Source organism: Hippocampus guttulatus, chromosome 19, assembly GCF_054856545.1.
Source record: "Hippocampus guttulatus isolate MCC_2025c chromosome 19, RoL_Hgut_1.0, whole genome shotgun sequence".
NCBI classification, from domain to species: domain Eukaryota; kingdom Metazoa; phylum Chordata; class Actinopteri; order Syngnathiformes; family Syngnathidae; genus Hippocampus; species Hippocampus guttulatus.
In genome coordinates, this window is record NC_141279.1 from 2345145 (window position 1) to 2362575 (window position 17431).

The window sequence follows — 17431 nt, forward strand, 5'->3', positions numbered from 1 at the left end:
CCGCACTATAAGGCACTTCAGATTATAAAGCGCACCTTCGATGAATGGTCTATTTCAAAACTTTTCGTATTTATAGGGCGCACCGCATTATAAGGCCCATAAAATAGAAACTACAATAGTGCATACGGTTGCGTTATGCATCCACTAGATGGAGGTACGCTAAAGGGAATACAATACAAGACACTACAGCGTTATTTATAGAGAGCTTTCACAACTGCTGCACCTGTAACAAAGTGCTCTACAGAACATTTGTAAATACTACGTCCAAGAAATCAGAATATTGATCCATATATAATGCACATCGGACGACAAGGCGCGCTGTCGGCTTTTGAGAAAATTGAATGCTTATCGGTGCGCCTTATCATGGGGGAAATACGGTAAGTCAAATAACTGCTAACATATGAATTGAGAGTAAAGATGACGACGTTTCCCTACGCCAGGGCTTGTCTTGTTTTATGACAGGTAATAAAAACTCTCTCTCAGGCTTGTCGCTCATCACACAAATTCGATCTCTATCAGACATATTCGGCTCATGTCAGAGTTATTGACAGCAGCGTTGCTTCATCACCTCCATGTGTGAACTCATCCGTGTCAGTCGAAGACAGAGCAAGCCTAATGTTCAGCTCATGTTGTATTTCAGCTTGAACGCCGTTCGTTGTTGGACCACAAATTGAGGATTCACTAGTTTTGTTGAGAGTTTGTATCATGAGACCACCTCCCAAAATACAAACAGATCAATGAGACCACTATTGAGGCACACCTGAACAAGACACGAGTGGTTGTGGAGGGAAGCTGATGAACAGAATCGATGGTGTCTTTAATGTAGTACTTTGACTTAAAACTTTATGACTTTTGTCATTTCAAATCACTTCATCTGCTTTGTCAACATAGGATGGACATGGAGATAAGCAGTACCCGCTCCAAGCTTGAAGCTGAAGAGGCCCTCCGCAGTGGACTGCAGAAGAAGAGCAAAGAACTGCAGGTAGAATTACATTCTGTTCACCGAGGACGTGCCTGTCACGGCCTTTGTTCTATTTTTTAGTTTTTCAAAACTTTCAATGATCTTCAATTGGCAGAATTTTGTGCGTTCAAACACTGGAATGCCCCCCGAACCCCGTGCTTTGTAATTGCACATCCACAACAGTAGGTGGCAGTCACACTTTCATTTTCAGAATTTCTGTCGGGATTTTAAACGTTTCATGCACAAATAATGAAAACCTCTAAAGCAATAACTGATAAGCTATCCACTGTAGTAACCACTGTCCCTGAAATGGATAATAAAGTTATTTAGCAGATTTATATTTCTTTTTTTCCTTTTAATGTTAATAAGGATACAATGTAATGCAGAGTTGTACAATTTTATAACTGAACGATGGGTGGGTGGACTACGTGGAAGACTAAATGGTACAAATGTAAAATTACAAACGTGAACATAAAAACGAAAGCCCTGGGGTCATTTCTGATGGTTTCACTCACAAGTACAAACTGGAGTAAAAACCGTGGCTGGAATTCTAAACTGCACTTTTAATTGGTACGTACTTGGAGATCAGTTTGAGGAAGGGCGCAAACTGTAGCTCGCAGAGCAGTAAGTAATGCATTCCTGCTTTTCAACAGCGCTGCTGGGCAGATTTCGCAGATGTCATGGGAAGGTTAAAACACAAACTCAAATTGATAACTTCCGGACAATGATGTCACTTTGTGAAAAGTGAACTAGCAATTTGCTTTCTTCCGAAGACTTACAATTTGGATTTTTATTTTCCGGCATCTTGCCAAACTACACCTCTATAAATTGTGTTAATCATTTTTGCTTCGCCTTTGCTAATATTTGTTTGCACAGAGTCGCTCTAAAAAGTCTAACACTAAATGGATTAAAAAAATAAATCTACTTATACGACCCCGTCATCAACCAGCGCAAAAGTCTTTAACCAGGTCAAGAGAACCTGTCGTCACCTGCTGATCCCTCAAGCCAGCCAAACAGCCATAAATGACTTTTAGAAGCCCCGCGCTGACATCTGAAGACGTTTAAAAAGAACAAAGCGGTAAATTCCAGCCGTGTTGCCGGGGACCTGAATTATGTGAGCATGTGTGGACAGTATGGTGGGCTTTTGTCCGCTCCGCAGGAGGTCTGCAAGGCTCGGTGTTGATGATTGCCGAGCATTACTTGCAGTTGTTTGGCTTATGTTTTTTCCTTTGATCGACTCGGGGGGAATCACAGAGGATAGAACTACCCACGCCTGCTGACGATCCCATCAGACACGGGAGAAGAGACCTTAGGGATGAGAAGCCACATCTGATTGTAATTTATAGCCAATTTTTCATGTCGGAGTCCTGGCTGGGTGGGAGTTAATGCAATCTAAGAGAAGTCCGTTCATAAAAATCATTGAGACATCGGAACTGTCTAAATTGTCCGCGTCCACTAAATCTGCCATCTTGACGCCCTCGCGTTCTGTTGAACGGCACAATGTTGATTTTGAGGTTGAGGAAAGGAGAAATGTAACAAGAAACAGATATGTGTGCGGCGCATGCTGCGCGGGTCTGAGAAAAGAAACCGTGCACGCGCAAGGGGGGTGTGGACAGCAAAGGGGTTTTACAGTGTGTGTGCGTGTATGTGTGTGTGTGAGAGAGAGAGAGAGAGAAAGACAGAGAGAGAGAGAGAGAAAGACACACACACACACACACACACAAGTCAGACAGTCAAGCTGCTGCGTAACCATGGCTGTTCTCTCTGCAGAGGTCCTTTGTTGGCATGTGAGTGAAATTACTTTTTTTGTGTTTTACGTTTTTCAAAACTTGATTCAATCCTTGGGAAGTTAGAGGATTAAATTACTTTTTTTTTTTTTTTTTTTTTAACAAAGGACTTGCAAAATGGAGACAATATTTTCGGAAAGACTTTTGCCCGCATTAGGGAACATCAATCAATGTGGTGTGTTGATTTTGTCCGAAAGTGCCTGTGAGGAGCATGTGAATGTCGTTCACCTGTGCTGTTGTGTGAACGGCCCTGGGCTATACGCCCTGTCAGGACCATTTCCTTGACAATATGACACTGGATAGAGGTTGCAGATAGCACGGGAACATGACACAACATGGAGAGATAAACCTCTCTCGGAGGAAGTGGCAATTGAATTCCGATTAGTAAAACAAAATACGGCTTGGCCTCGAGGTGATGATGAAAGCACAAGTGTGTCGCAGATGATTTATTGCCACGGCATCATTATGATTTCCTTGAACCCAATAATGCAATTTTCTATTATAACTGTGCACATTTGTGCGTTGCATGCAAATATTTTATATATCGTGATTTAGTTTGCGACCCAAAAAAAAAAAAAAAAAAAAAGACTAATCACGTTGCGGGCAGTGCATTTGGGACGTGCACCTTCAGCGAGGACCGAGGATTTTATCATTCAAGAAAATTAATGAAAAAAAACTGCCTTGGTTAAATAAAAAACTGTAGTAGTGAAAATGATCAAAAATAACAATAATTTAAAAAAAAGAAAACTAACAAACTACATCTAGTATTTTGGTTTTGCTATGTCTGTCCAGAGGACGGTCAGTTGTTTGAAAATTGAAGTTGACTTTATTAAACCCAAGAGGCATAGTAAGATCTGCCTATTTTCCCTTTTATACAATGAGTATATTGTATTTTGTTCGCAAATGGCTTGTTGTGATAATATCTGAAAAAAATTATGAAACTGAAAAAAAAACAACACTTGGTGACATTTTGTTATCTTGACAAATATTCCAGATTTAAAGATATTACAACTACTACTAAAACTAATGCAAACTAAAAACTATTATAACCCTGATAGGGACTTCATTTTGCAAAATAAAATACAAAACCACAGCATAACTATGCTTGGCATTACAGAGTGAGAGTGGCATTTTGCATATTTGAGGTTGAATACCGTTATTATTAAAACAAGAAACATGGTGAAATGTTTTGTTATGTTTATGCATCAATACATCAACTGCAAACCTCTACATTAAGTTCACAATCGCTTTGTGTCTAATAAGGTGACACCAGAGATGACTATCGTTGATAAACCAAATCTAGCTTATTTTGCTCTTTACAGTTATGTCGGGTAGTCAGAGCTAGCTAGCAAGCTGTTGCTATGGACGTGATAAAGAAATCCTTTTCCTGGCTTGAAACAAGCCAGCCAACATTGTTGGCCCACCTATAATTAAAAATCACACATTTTCCATGAAAGATCTGCCTTAAAAACAAATTTTTAATCAGGTCAGACATCATCCTCTTGTTTGAATCAGTCTTGAGTGTGTACATTGTTAGCTCAGCAAATCCGAGGAGTAGACATACAAAGATGATCAAGCTCAACCAATCAGAGCACACGAAAGTGATGACATCACTCTGAGCCAGACCGAAAGCGTGAGAGTGGTACATCTGAAATTTGCAAGCTATATGATTAAGTCGTGGTTATAACCTAAATTCTGCTTATACAATGTGCCCTTCAATCTCTACTCTGACTGGTAAATGCAAAAAAAAAATAAAGAAATAAAAAAGATATCACAAATTCCTCAAATGTTTGGACCAGCTTCCAAACCGGACATAGTAGACCCTGCCCTTGGTCAGAATACCGACAATAACTGTGGCTACAGACATTCTTGCTCTAAATTGCTACCTGAGGTAAATCCAGAAGCATGCCAAATCCGAAGAAACAGACGATTGTCGGAAGCCGACCGAGCGACCACACAAGTGCTGCCCTGAAATAGCAAACAATCTGCTGGGGTGACAAGCCGATGCATGAAATAACTCCAAAACGTCCGATCTTCTCGTCGTATTTACTGTATTTGAATATAAAATTATATTCTTGCTGCACTAAATCCATTCCAACTCTGTGTCCGTTCAGGCCCGCATTGAGGAGCTTGAGGAAGAGCTGGAAGCTGAACGGGCCACGAGATCAAAGGTATGATGCACCATAACGGCGGTCCTCTCCGCAAATGGAAAAAAAGAACAGATGTGACTTCGAGATGTCAGGCGAGCTGCGAAGCAGATAAGGAGCATCTCAAAATTGAGGCTGTGGCCCGGCGTTAGTCATCAGTCCAGTGGTGCAGAAAGCTATTTGTGAGTTTGGATGAAGAAGTCGAAGAGTGCCTCTCACCCTTATGAGATCTGCATTTCTCCGCGATAAACTTTAGGAGGAGACCTTGTGTTCCTGATTAACATACCGTATTTTCTACACTATAAGGCGATTCGGATCATAAGGCGCACCTTCAATGCCCTATTTTCAAACAATTTTCATATATAGGGCGCACTGCATTAGAAGGTGCACAGAAGCTACAATAATGGATGCGGTTGCGCTATGCATCCACTAAATGGTGCTATGCTCCAGGAATACAATACCATACAATACGATCCTTCGCAACCGCAACCAATTACAAAGCAATAAATGAAAGACAAATGTTTTAAACACAATTGATTCAACAGAAAGGCACACAAACCCCCACAAGGGGCTAAATATCCTACAAAGTCTTGCTTGTCTCCTTCTTCCTTCGTTTAGTCAGTAGTTAATTTTGCTTTTGGTATTATCTTCCTTTCATTATAGTTGCGCAGAGCTCACAAAGTTGTTGTCTGTTTGAGTGTGTGTTGGCGAATGCACATGTCAATTAGTGTCGGTCAGAACCATTTACCTGACAATTGGTTCCTGCTATTAATCACCCCTAGATGGCATAGGAACACCTAACAGGGAAACAACCCAATGGGGAATGTAAAGAGATTGTGACACCATATATAAGGCACATCGGATTATAGGGCGCACTGTCGGCTTTTGGGAAAATTGAATGCTTTTAGGTGCGCCTTATAGTGCGGAAAATACCGTACATAGTAACCTCCTACAGAGTCGGAATTCTTCTGCTCTCTTTGTGCCCAAGCCAAGAAAGTTATTTTCATCACTCATTAAAACTGCAAAACCTCCCCAAAACGTTTTTTTTTTTAATTGCAGATCCTTCCTATACAGCTAATCTACCAAGATGGGCCCTATAAGTGCATGTTGTTTCACATGAGTTGCTCTCAGAGGATGTGTGTATTTAAGCCTCACCGCACGCGCAGCCCCTCTTGAAAACTCAGGAGTTGTGTGTTCCGGTCACAGAAAAAGCACAGCTGGATGTTGAATTGAATGAGATTGGAGGCCCTGGAGGTATTTTTACTCCACTCTCCCCCACTCTGGGTGGTATTTCTTACGGGGATACCCCCGCCAGCGACCTTAAGCCACATGATATGGAGAAAGGAGCAAGCAAGGACATGCCCCGCTTTATCTGTTCCACAGGAGGAGCTCAAATAGAGCATAACTCCACCACAAAACATGATCCCTATTGTTGAAATCTGCCTTGCAAAAAAAAAAAAAAAAAAAATGAGATATCATCAGGAGACACCAGGCTGACAGAGACAACTTTTCCACACATGGAATGTTAGCCAGTGGGCAGTCAATGCATGACTACATCACATAATTGATGATTGATTAGACCTTCAGTTGCACGACCAAAGTAAAAAATAGTTTGCTTCCGTTTTGGTTTTTTTGTCCTTTAACCCTTTCAGGGACAGTGGTCACTACAGTGGACAGCTTACCGTGTTATCAGGTTACAAGGTGCAGGAAAGGGTTTAAATTAGGCATCTGAGATAATCATCCATCTCTGACTGGATTGATAATCACTACATGGCTCTGGTGAGTCATGTTTGTTTCGGCATACAGCAAACAATGGTGAACGTCCACAGACAGGTCGTATAGTACATACCAAGGCGTTGAGGGAGCTGACACTCCAAAATAGGGCTGAGGAGCTGTTTTCACTTGCTGTGTCTTCAGGTGCGTCTTTTTGCTGGTATCCGGGAGGCCCGATTTTTTTACAGCTTTTTACAGGGAACTTTGAGGATCTCCTGTCTTTAAAACAGCTGTAACATACAAGCGTCAAGACGCGAAAGTTGTTTGTGTACGTGGCGGTTGAAGGTTATAAACGCTCTGGTGTGCTTCGTGTTGAACGAGAAGTAAAACTTTTACGACTGCGCGTGGGACTCGAAGCATCCTCAACTAATTCGGCCATTGTGTCTTATTTGCGAGAAGACGGCTATTTGCGGAAATGCGGTTCTCAGTGGAATTGCACTGAGATTGCAAGTGGAATTATGTGTGTCTTTGAATTATGTTTTTTTTTTTGACAGGTGGAGAAACAGAGAGCAGATTTAGGCAGGGAACTAGAAGAACTCACAGATCGACTGGAGGAAGCAGGCGGGGTCACCGCCTCGCAGGTAAAAAAAATAATAATAAAAAAATCTTGCGTGGCTACATGCAATCCACCCGCCCCAACGTAGTCAAATTATCCGACCCAAATTTTTGCCGTACCCTTTATATTATATATGAAATCTATTTATTTATTTTATTTATTGTTTTATTTTATTATTTTTTAAAATTCTTCTTATATATATATATATATATACTGTATATATAATTTATTATTTTTATTTATTTTTATTTTACTTATTCTATTACTTATTAAATATATTTATTCTGATTATTCCGATACTTGACCACCAGGTCCGGTGTTTAGTAGTCAGGTACTTGCATCAAATGTATTTTTCAATAAAAACAAATGATAATTTGGGGTCTCTTGGGCATGTTTTGTCAAGGAGCCCAGTGTTTGGAATTACTGGAGTCATTCAAGGATATCAAGCCATCAGTCATCCAGCTGTCAATTTTTACTGAGTGGTTTAGGATGATGGTTATCATTTCAAGAAACAGATGTGTTAAATTTGCTTTCATTCACCCAATAAAAATTTCTGGCTCAAAAGCAATGAAACTCACCACATTTCCCAGAACATTAAAAATAAGGAGCAGATTGAACTGTTAATCTTGACATTGATTTTGAAAAAAAAAATACTACATAGTGTAAAGAAATGGTTTTGTGTGCTGAACAGATGGAGATGAACAAGAAGCGAGAGGCGGAGCTCCAACGTCTGAGACGAGACCTGGAAGAGTCATCTATCCAGTCAGAGACGCTTGCTGCAACCATGAGAAAACGCCATGGTGATGTGATTGCGGAGCTAAGTGAGCAGTGTGAGGCTCTCCAGAGGACCAGGGCCAAATTGGAAAAGGAGAAGCAGAACTTGAGAATGGAAGTCGACGATCTGTCCACTTCACTCGAAGGTCTACAGAAAGCCAAGGTCCGTGAGTTAGGGGGATCAAGTAACCAAAAGCCTTTGTGACAAAAATTGTCACGTGTGTGGGCCTCACATTTTTCTTTATGACTGCAGATGTCCTCAGATAGCCAAATAAAGAAATTGGAGGAGCAGCTCTACGAGGCCAACCGGAGAGGAGATGACCAACAGAGGACACTCACTGAGCTCACCGTGGCTAAGAACAGACTCACAGGTACAGTCATGACGGAGACGTTCTTCATGTGATGCTGAGCAGGATAAGCAAATATATCCCAAAAGTACGAAAAATTACTTTGCACACCAGAGATATGAGTGGTGGCATGTCAGTTTCAGACTGTTATCTATCATTGGTCGTCGGTGATGAAGGCACTACCGTATTGGCCCGAATATAAGACGGTGTTTTTTGCATTGAAATAAGACTGAAAAAGTGGGGGTCGTCTTATATTCGGGGTCTAGACATTATACCCATTCACGACGCTAAATGGTGCCAGATATCATTGAAGCGAATGCTGAACTTGACTCCCCAGGCCAAAGTGAACCCCTGTCACGAAGAATAAAAATAAAAATAGCGGTAGCATGAAGAAGAAAAATGAAAAATAGCAGTAAGAAAGAAAAGGGAAGAAAATAATAGAAGAGACAACAGAAAATGGAGAAATGTAGCGACAATCTGGAGAAAAGTGGGTCGAAGATCGACCAGGTTAACCGGCAGCTGAAGAGAAGTTATGATGTAATTTACATTTCAAAAACCAGAAGCCATTCATTTACGAATGTGATTGCACTTTAGTTTACATATTTAAATGTTCACATATTAAGATTTGAATGAGGCAAAATAACATGCTTTTTCTCTCAAATATATTCTTAGAATCATTTGTTTCAGATGTACTGTAATTATTTTCTGTATAAAAATTAATTTGGTGTTCAAAAAGTCTTTTTTGAAACTTGAGTCTTGAAAAAGAGGGGGTCGTCTTATAATCAGGGCCGTCTTATATTCAGGCCAATACGGTAATTGGAAACGGGATTGAAATAATAATTCCGTCAAAGTATATTGTGTCAATCAAATTTCCAATGCGCCCTCTCTAGCCGATAACACAGACACAAGTCGACGACTGGCGGAGGCTGAGAACAAATCCGGCCAGCTGAGTCGGACCAAGTCTCTCCTCCAATCTCAGCTTGAGGAACTGAAGAAACAGCTGGACGAGGAGGTCAAAGTAAGCGTCGCGGTGTGGATGCACAAAAGTTGAAAAGGAAACGGAAATGAAGTGTTTCACGTGGCTCTGAAGCAAACGAAGGAAATACCGAACGCGCGGGTGTCTTGTTGGTTGCCAGTGTAAGCAGGCGGTCGGCGCGAGTCTGGGCTCGGTTCGGCAGGAGTGCGAGGGGCTCAAGGAGCAACTCGAGGAGGAGCAGGAGAGCAAACAAGAGCTGCAGCGGCTCGTCTCCAAACTCAACAGCGAGGTGACGCATTTGAGGACCAAACACGAGGCGGACTCCATCCAGTATGCCGACGAGCTGGAGGAAACCAAGTAGGTCAACTTGATACTGGCAGTCTTTTTTTTTTTTTTCTGAAGACAGCTGCATTCCGGTCTACTGCTAGGAAATAATGTTTGCGTCACAGGAAAAAACTGGTACTGCGGCTGCAAGAGGCAGAGGAGGCAGCGGAGGCCACGCAAGCGAAATGCTCCTCTCTGGAGAAAACCAAACAGAGGCTCCAGGGGGAGGTGGAGGAACTGTGCATGGACCTGGAGAAGGTAGAGAGCGGAAGTGTGCTCTATTCCCTTAAATGCCCTCGATTCTAGAATTTCAAGTCTGCTCTCCATTTTGAAGGCGAGCGGATGCGGACAGGCTCTTGATAAAAAGCAACGGGTTTTAGAAAAGCAACTGGGAGACTGGAAGCAGAAATGCGAGGAGCTGGTAGCCGAGGTGGAGGGCTGTCAAAAGGAGAGCAGGCAACACGCGGGCGAGCTTTTCAAACTGAAGACGGTCCATGAAGAGTCTTTGGAGCAGCTGGAAGCGCTACGAAGGGAGAACAAGGTCTACCAAGGTAGAGTTGGATAGTTGACCCACAAGCCGACGATACACCCGCTCCCTAACGCGGGGGGAGCCACTGCCCTCAAAATCGACATATTCAGAGACGAACAAGCTACCACAAAATAAATCACAAATGATCATCCTCTCTCGCTTTCAATTTCTACTCTCCTTCGAGGCCAAAGGGCAGATGAAATGGTTGCGGCAAAACACAATGGCAAAGAAAAGCCTAAGTAGCCACACACACACAAAAATTGAGATTTTGAATAGTTTTTTATATTGGTTGAAAAAGTCCCAAATCCTCAGATTTCATGAAAGCAAACAATTTATCTATTTATATAATTTAAAGAAAATAGGACATCAGCTCGGCAAACCGATCGACATTTTCTGACATATTTTGTCATGAACATGATCAAAAAATAATAAATAATAACAATAATAATACAGGCCACCAAAAGGCAAATTAATAATCAGAGCAATGACTTTATTCTGTGTGTTCAGGTAAATCTGTGCTTTTAATCTGTCAATATAAATCACAGGTGTCAAACTCAAGGCCTGGGGGCCAAATCTAGCCCTGCCATGTCATGTTATGTGGCCCGCCAAAGTAAATCATGTGTGTCAACTTGCATGAGCCTTGCGAAAATGTGCACCAAAATGTCAAATTGTCATGTGTAATAAATAAGAAATGAGATTCTGCAAGAATTTTGTTGTCATGTTGACATTCACTTGAACAATGGAACAAACTATTCTAGTTGACTGATCTCGAAACTACTTATCAAATAATTTGTTGTGCACGAATAATAATGCGAGGAGACGTTTCAAAATGTGTTTGTGGTTTCAACTGTCATAGAACCGCCGTCCGAGGGAAGACTCCGAAGTGGCCCGAGACAAAAATGAGTTTGACACCCCTGATAGAAATGATTCAAATCTTTACATTGAGCATAAATATACAGTATGTTACTGTATTTTGAAATAATAGTTAAACTCTGTTGACGTGAAATCCGTGCATCATTTGCAGACTCGATTGCTTGACAGTTTTTTGAAGCATTCGGGTTGTATGTGTAGACTGATCGAATGGCTGTTCATGATGTGTTCAAGGGAGCTCAGAAGAATGTATGATCACATGTTGAAAGGGAATTAAAATCATTTTATGGCTGTAAATGCTAAGCTATCCTTCTTTGCAGAGGAGATTGCGGATCTCACGGACCAGCTCTCAGATGGAGGCAAGAGTGTCCACGAGCTCCAGAAGGCAAAGAAGAAGATCGAGATGGAGAAAGAAGAATTACAGGCTTCGCTGGAAGAGTCCGAGGCGGCTTTAGAGGTTAATTTCCATTTTCACCGAATCAAAATGTTCCTCATTTCAATTCTGATCAGATTTATTCCTTTTAGGCTGAGGAAACCAAGTTACTGAAGTCGCAGCTGGAGTTATCTCAGACAAAATCAGATCTGGAGCGCAGACTTCAAGAGAAGGAGGAAGAGATTGATGCTGCTCGGTACCTCATCTCTCTGAGAGTCCCCTCTCCCCGTCTTTTATGCTTCACACACTTTCTGCCTGTAATACTGTCTTCTATTTCCTTTTCAAACCTTCAATGTACTCCAGAGGTAAGTCTTGTCTCATTCTGCTTTCTCTTCCTTCCAAAACAGCTCGGGTGCAATAAAATTCAACAGTGAAGCCGAAGCTTGATCCTCACTCTGACCTCTTGACTTCTTTGTCAGAAAAAGCCACCAGAGGGCGCTGGAATCACTGCAGGCCACTTTGGATGTGGAGATTAAAGGTCGCATGGAGGGAGCAAAGCTCAAAAAGAAACTCGAGGCGGATGTGGCTGAAATGGAGCTTCAAGTGGATCTCCTCACCAAGAGCAACACTGAGTTCACCAAGAGCAGTAAAAAGACTCAGCAACAGATCAAGGTTTGATGACGGCATGCTCATTTCACCATCGTGGTGTTGTACTACTGTGCAAACTTGTGTGACTCCCGTCTTCTCTAGGAGCTCCAGGCTCAGCTTGAGGAGGAGGTGAGGGCCCGCGAGGAGCACAAGGACGAGTTGGCGGCCTTGGAGAGACGTTGTGCGCTACTGGTCAGTGACGGTGAAGAGACTCGTTCCGCCCTGGAGAATACAGAGAGAGTTCGCAAAGCCTTGGAAGTGGAGTTGCAGGATGCCAACGAAAAATACAGCGATCTCAACAACCAGGTGACTTTTGATCTCTCGGTCTAAGAGTAGGAAATTTAGCGTTTGAAGAAATGCAATGTGATGTAAAAACAAAAAAAAGTCTGAGGGAGGGAGTGCTGCGCAGTTGTGGGGGTGGTCGCAGCCACTCATGGCAAATCAGGGCGTCTAGTCTCGTTCGTTTTAAACAACTGCCCCAGGCGCATTTCCAACGACACTTCCGATGCTGTGCCCAACTTGACGGAGACCGGTCGAGCAAACAGCTAGCAAAGAGCCTTGTGTCTTCAGGATTTTTCACAGAAGTGCATTCTACAAAACTAGAGCCTAATATCTGTTGAGGCGTATCGTAACTTGAAAATTTTGTATGAAGAGACGTTCGTAAGTAGAGGAATCAAGAAATCATGAAATCCCTAACGGAGAATAACCAGACCCGTGAATTCATTACTTTTCTGTTTTTTTTTTAGTTCCAGTCAGTTCTGAGTGGGAGGAGGAAGCTGGAAGTGGATATCCAAGCTCTGCAGCATGAGCATGATGAGCTCCAAGGAGAGCTGAAAGGATCGGTAGACAAATCCAAGAAGGCCAGCTGCGAGGTAAAAACGCACGCGCCACAGGAACTCGTGAAGCGATGCGATCAATAAGTTGCTGATTGTCGATAGTTGGCCAGAGTGGGGGAGGAGCTACGCCTGGAGCAAGAGCACACCATCCATCTTGAGAAGGTGAAGAAAGGTCTTGAGGCTCAGGTGAAAGACATGAGCGCCAAGCTGGAGGAGGCGGAGCAAATGGCACTAAAAGGTGGCAAGAAGATCATCCAGAAATTGGAAGGAAAGGTAAACTGCCGCTCAGTATTTTTAACCCAATGCGGTCGTTTTTCTTTTACGATTTATTGATCCTTTGAATGACAAGCCTGCTGTTTCGTACCATGCTTCTTGAAAGTCGCTCCTCATCTGTCATGTGATGATTTGCTGAATCTCAGACACGTCCACCATGCGGTTGGCCTTCACCACGATCTTATACAGTTGCAAAGAACTGTATGTTTTAAATTGCAGCATGTCATCCACCCCAATGTGCCTCTGTCTTGATTTCCCACCACACTCGATAACCAGTGTGAATTGGACTGTCAAAAAACAGTGCTTCTGGAACCGTAAGGTCTATTTCCAGAAATACCGATTGCTGACATTGGACGGAAACTTTGACTCTCCGAAACCATCACTTACTCGGAACCCCCCCCCAAAAAATGTCGTGGTTTTTGAGCCATTAACATTGCCAAAGAGAGGAAGTCAGTTTTAACAATTTATATTGGTCAATAATTTATTCATATAACAACAAGGTCAGAGTACAAATGGTGCAGTCTTAATTAGGGCACAATATGCAAAACTGATTTTGTGTGCGTGCGTGTGTGTGTGTGTGTGTCCAAATAGTTGAGTCTCAAGAGTGCCGACCCATCTATCCGGTGTGAAATTCACCAATAAGTACATCTTTTCTCACCTGCATATTGCTGAAAGTGCGCTGGCCATTCTGCACTTCCGCTTGCTGCTATGGAGCTAATTTGCATAAGGATGAAGAGACGCTCAAAAGACAGAAAAGACAGTCCAACGCAGGCTGAAAGGCACATACTCCCCCTTGCAAGTTTATTACCGCTCGTCGCTAATGTCATGAACGCCGGAGACGCCAATGGTCCGACATTAAGACATTATATGATGTGTCGTGATGGCTGGTTCACTTGCATTAGAGTCACAGTGGTTCTTAACCTTTTGAGAGGTACCGAACCCAACCAGTTAATTTGCACATTCACCGAACCCTTCATGAGTGAAAAATAAATACATATATTTTTAAAATAAATTCAAGATATTAAAAAAAACACATTTATTAAAAACAGAAAAAAATGTAATAAAATTGAAAGAGATAAGTATAGTTGTTGTTTTTTTATAATTGTACGACACACTATCACAACAGTCAGAACGTTGACTACCAAGCGAACTAAATTTCTCACAGCACTGATTGGACAAGCAATGTCATGTGATCATCTGCAGTCAGTGATGGTCAAGCGGGCGTGTCATAACTAATTAACATGTTGAGTCGGGTGTGTGTTACCCTCCATGGCAGAGGCCCCGTCGAACCCCTGCGACCGACTCACCGAATCTAACCTGGGTTCGATCGAACCCAGGTTAAGAATCACTGCATTAGACAGGACAGGAACCTAAAAAAAATGCCAAAAACCAAATGTGGCTTTTCAATATGGCTGTGCGAGCGTTGCAAGGAAATACTTTTTTTGTGGTTTGGCTTTTGTGGTGGTGGTGGTGGTGGGGGGCGGGGGGCGGGGGGAGCAGTAGAAGAGCATCACTGCCCTCTGTTGTCACATGCTGTAATTGCAAAGCGATGCTGTGGATGCAGGTGAAAGAGTTGGAGCTCGAACTGGAGTCCGAGCAGAAGCGACACGGCGAGACGGTGAAGACTCTACGGAAGAATGAGCGGCGGCTCAAGGAACTTGTCTTCCAGTCTGAGGAGGACCAGAAGAACCAGCAGAGAATGCAGGAGCTGGTGGAGAGGCTGCAGAACAAGATGAGGGCCTACAAGAGACAAGTGGAAGAGGCTGTATGTGTGTTTTCCACGTTTTCTTATCATTCCACCAAAAAGAACTACTTCAAATTATTGTTATTATTATTTTTCAATCAATTCAAACCACTCTTAAACTCTGCAACAAAAAAAAAAATTGTAAAACTTCAGCTATTTTCATTTTTCAAAAGCACGCTACATCACAGATGTCAAACTCAAGGCCCGAGGGCCAGATCTGGCCCGCCACATCATTTTATGTGGCCCACAAAAGCAAAATCAAACATGTCACCTTCCATGATGCTTTCTAAAATGTCAAACATTTTTAATTCTCCCATGGAATAAATAAGAGAGACATTGGAAGTACTTTCTTGTTACCAAACCCTTCATGACTTAAACATTAATTGAATCAACAGTTATTCTTGACTTCTTTATATGGTTTGAGTCACAACAGCCCTCCAAGGGAAACGGTAATTATAATGTGGCCCGTGACAAAAAAAGAGTTTGACACCCCCTGCTCTACATCGTTTCTTTTTACCGGCGGCTCTTTCGCATTCACTCACATTTTCTACAGAAATAGCAATGTCAAACTTCGAACTGCGCCTTTATCCCACCAAATGGAATAATTTCACAATATATTTCTCAACAAATGATCGCAGGAGGAGCAAGCCAACATGAACTTGGCCAAGTACAGGAAGACGGTCCATGAACTGGATGACGCTGAAGAACGAGCTGACATCGCCGAATCGGCACTTACTAAGATAAGGACCAAGAAGAGAGGCGGCTTCAGCAAGGGATACTCCTCTGTATGTCATCACAGCCTGATCTGGCTCTTTATTACATTCGATTGGATGTGTGAATACTATATTGTTCATACCTAAAGTGTATGAATAACTTCAGGTGCAGCACGAATAGGCCTACAGTCAAGCCCAAAATTACACATACCCCTGCGGTTTGAATAATTTTGGACTTGACTGAAGAGAAATAAGGACGACTATGTCACTGGTCCAGTATGACTGTGCCCCAGTGCCTATGGTGTGTTTTTGTTGCCCACCCGCAGGGTTACAGCACGCCGCATCCCGGTCTGGTGCGGTCGGCCAGCTCCGTGGGCTCAGAGGGCCGAGGCGAGAAGATGCTCAACGACGACGGCGAGTCCGTCAGCTCGCTCATTCCGGCTTATCTCAACTCTCTCAAGAAGCTGATGATTGACTAGAAAAGTTGAGTTTTCTACCTTCAAAGCAGTATAAAGTCTTGAGAGAGACGTCGGACTGAAATTGTGTTTTTACTCCACTTCCACATGATGAACAAAACCCTGGCGTCGAGTTGCGCTCTCATTATTTTGTCATGAACAACACGTTTGGTTTTTTTTAAGCACACTTCATCTTATCCTGTTCCTCCTATATGTATTCATAGTGACATTGAATCGTGTTTCAACAAATGAAATCTTCTGCCGTATTTCCTCATATGGTGGCCTTTGATCTAATACAGTGTGTTGTCCTCTTCACATCAATAGCCAAACAACATATAATAAAATGCCCGGCACTGTTTGTATTTGAGTTTAAAAAAAAATTAAGATGCACTTTATACATCAGTTGTAGACCATTCATCAGCAAGGATTATTTTGGTTTTAAAATTCAAAGAAAGTATCATAACATGAATTCAGAAGTGAATTTGTCGAGGCTGACGTGTTGAATATACAGTATATATATAAAAAAAGGAGCCAACCTGACAGGAGGTCAATGAATTATTCATTTCAAACTATTAGCTGGGTCCAAAGTGCTATTTTATTGTTCACTGATTTATATGCAATTTGCATTTCCAGTCATTGATTTTTTTTTGGTAAACATTGCATGCACAGCTATTCAATTTTGATCAACAATGCAGTCTATCCATCAAAAAAAAACATCTGTCATGGGACTCACTCATCACTCAAGGCTAACAAATAAATTGCGCTTCTTGTAAAATTTGATATACAGGTGCCACTCACGTGGGCAGCTATCTTATCCAAAAATATTGAATAACATTTTGTATTTTACTTTTAAGCACATCCTATTACTGCCCTTGACTGTAACAAAGCTTGAGCAAAACATTTTATTTTTTGAATGTAAAATGTTGTTTTTGGAAATAAAAAGATGTTCTTTGAGTTGTTAATTTTGTCACCTATCAATCTGACTTTGGTGCTTTACTGTTTGAGACTAGAAACAGGAGACCTCGGACCTCAGATAATTCATTTTGTGCCATATCATGTGAAATTTTGTGTTGGTATTAAAAAGAAAAAAAGTCTACATCTTTGTATCCGTGAATTTTGAACAAAGTCATATTCCTTGAAAACCAACTTGAAATATCGCTTGAAAGGATGACAAACTTATTGAATAAAACAATCATATATTAAAAGAATCGCAATTAAACAAATTTAAAAAAATATACCGACTGTTCTGGCTGTGCACACATTGGCCTCTTGAGGGCAGCGTTGTGCCATGCATGCGTGAGGTACACACTTACATTGAGAGAGTAAGAAAGGTGAGATCGAACTC

At 41.9% G+C, this 17431-nt stretch overlaps 1 protein-coding gene across 3 annotated transcripts in view; it reads left to right on the forward strand.

Annotated features, from left to right (window-relative positions):
- The window catches only part of LOC147189536 (putative uncharacterized protein MYH16), a 31486-nt gene extending 14304 nt beyond the window's left edge, over positions 1 to 17182 (forward strand). For all 3 annotated transcript variants that reach the window (XM_086137965.1, XM_086137966.1, XM_086137963.1), the window contains 18 exons: positions 892 to 982; positions 4863 to 4919; positions 7163 to 7249; positions 7916 to 8161; positions 8252 to 8369; positions 9236 to 9363; positions 9482 to 9678; positions 9771 to 9903; positions 9980 to 10196; positions 11365 to 11501; positions 11570 to 11673; positions 11897 to 12089; positions 12168 to 12371; positions 12812 to 12937; positions 13004 to 13174; positions 14739 to 14939; positions 15557 to 15703; positions 15958 to 17182. In XM_086137965.1, coding sequence (XP_085994091.1) covers positions 892 to 982; positions 4863 to 4919; positions 7163 to 7249; positions 7916 to 8161; positions 8252 to 8369; positions 9236 to 9363; positions 9482 to 9678; positions 9771 to 9903; positions 9980 to 10196; positions 11365 to 11501; positions 11570 to 11673; positions 11897 to 12089; positions 12168 to 12371; positions 12812 to 12937; positions 13004 to 13174; positions 14739 to 14939; positions 15557 to 15703; positions 15958 to 16110 — 2710 coding nt within the window. In that variant the 3' untranslated portion in view covers positions 16111 to 17182. The remainder of the gene's footprint in view (positions 1 to 891; positions 983 to 4862; positions 4920 to 7162; positions 7250 to 7915; positions 8162 to 8251; positions 8370 to 9235; positions 9364 to 9481; positions 9679 to 9770; positions 9904 to 9979; positions 10197 to 11364; positions 11502 to 11569; positions 11674 to 11896; positions 12090 to 12167; positions 12372 to 12811; positions 12938 to 13003; positions 13175 to 14738; positions 14940 to 15556; positions 15704 to 15957) is intronic.
- Positions 17183 to 17431: the final 249 nt, after the last annotated feature.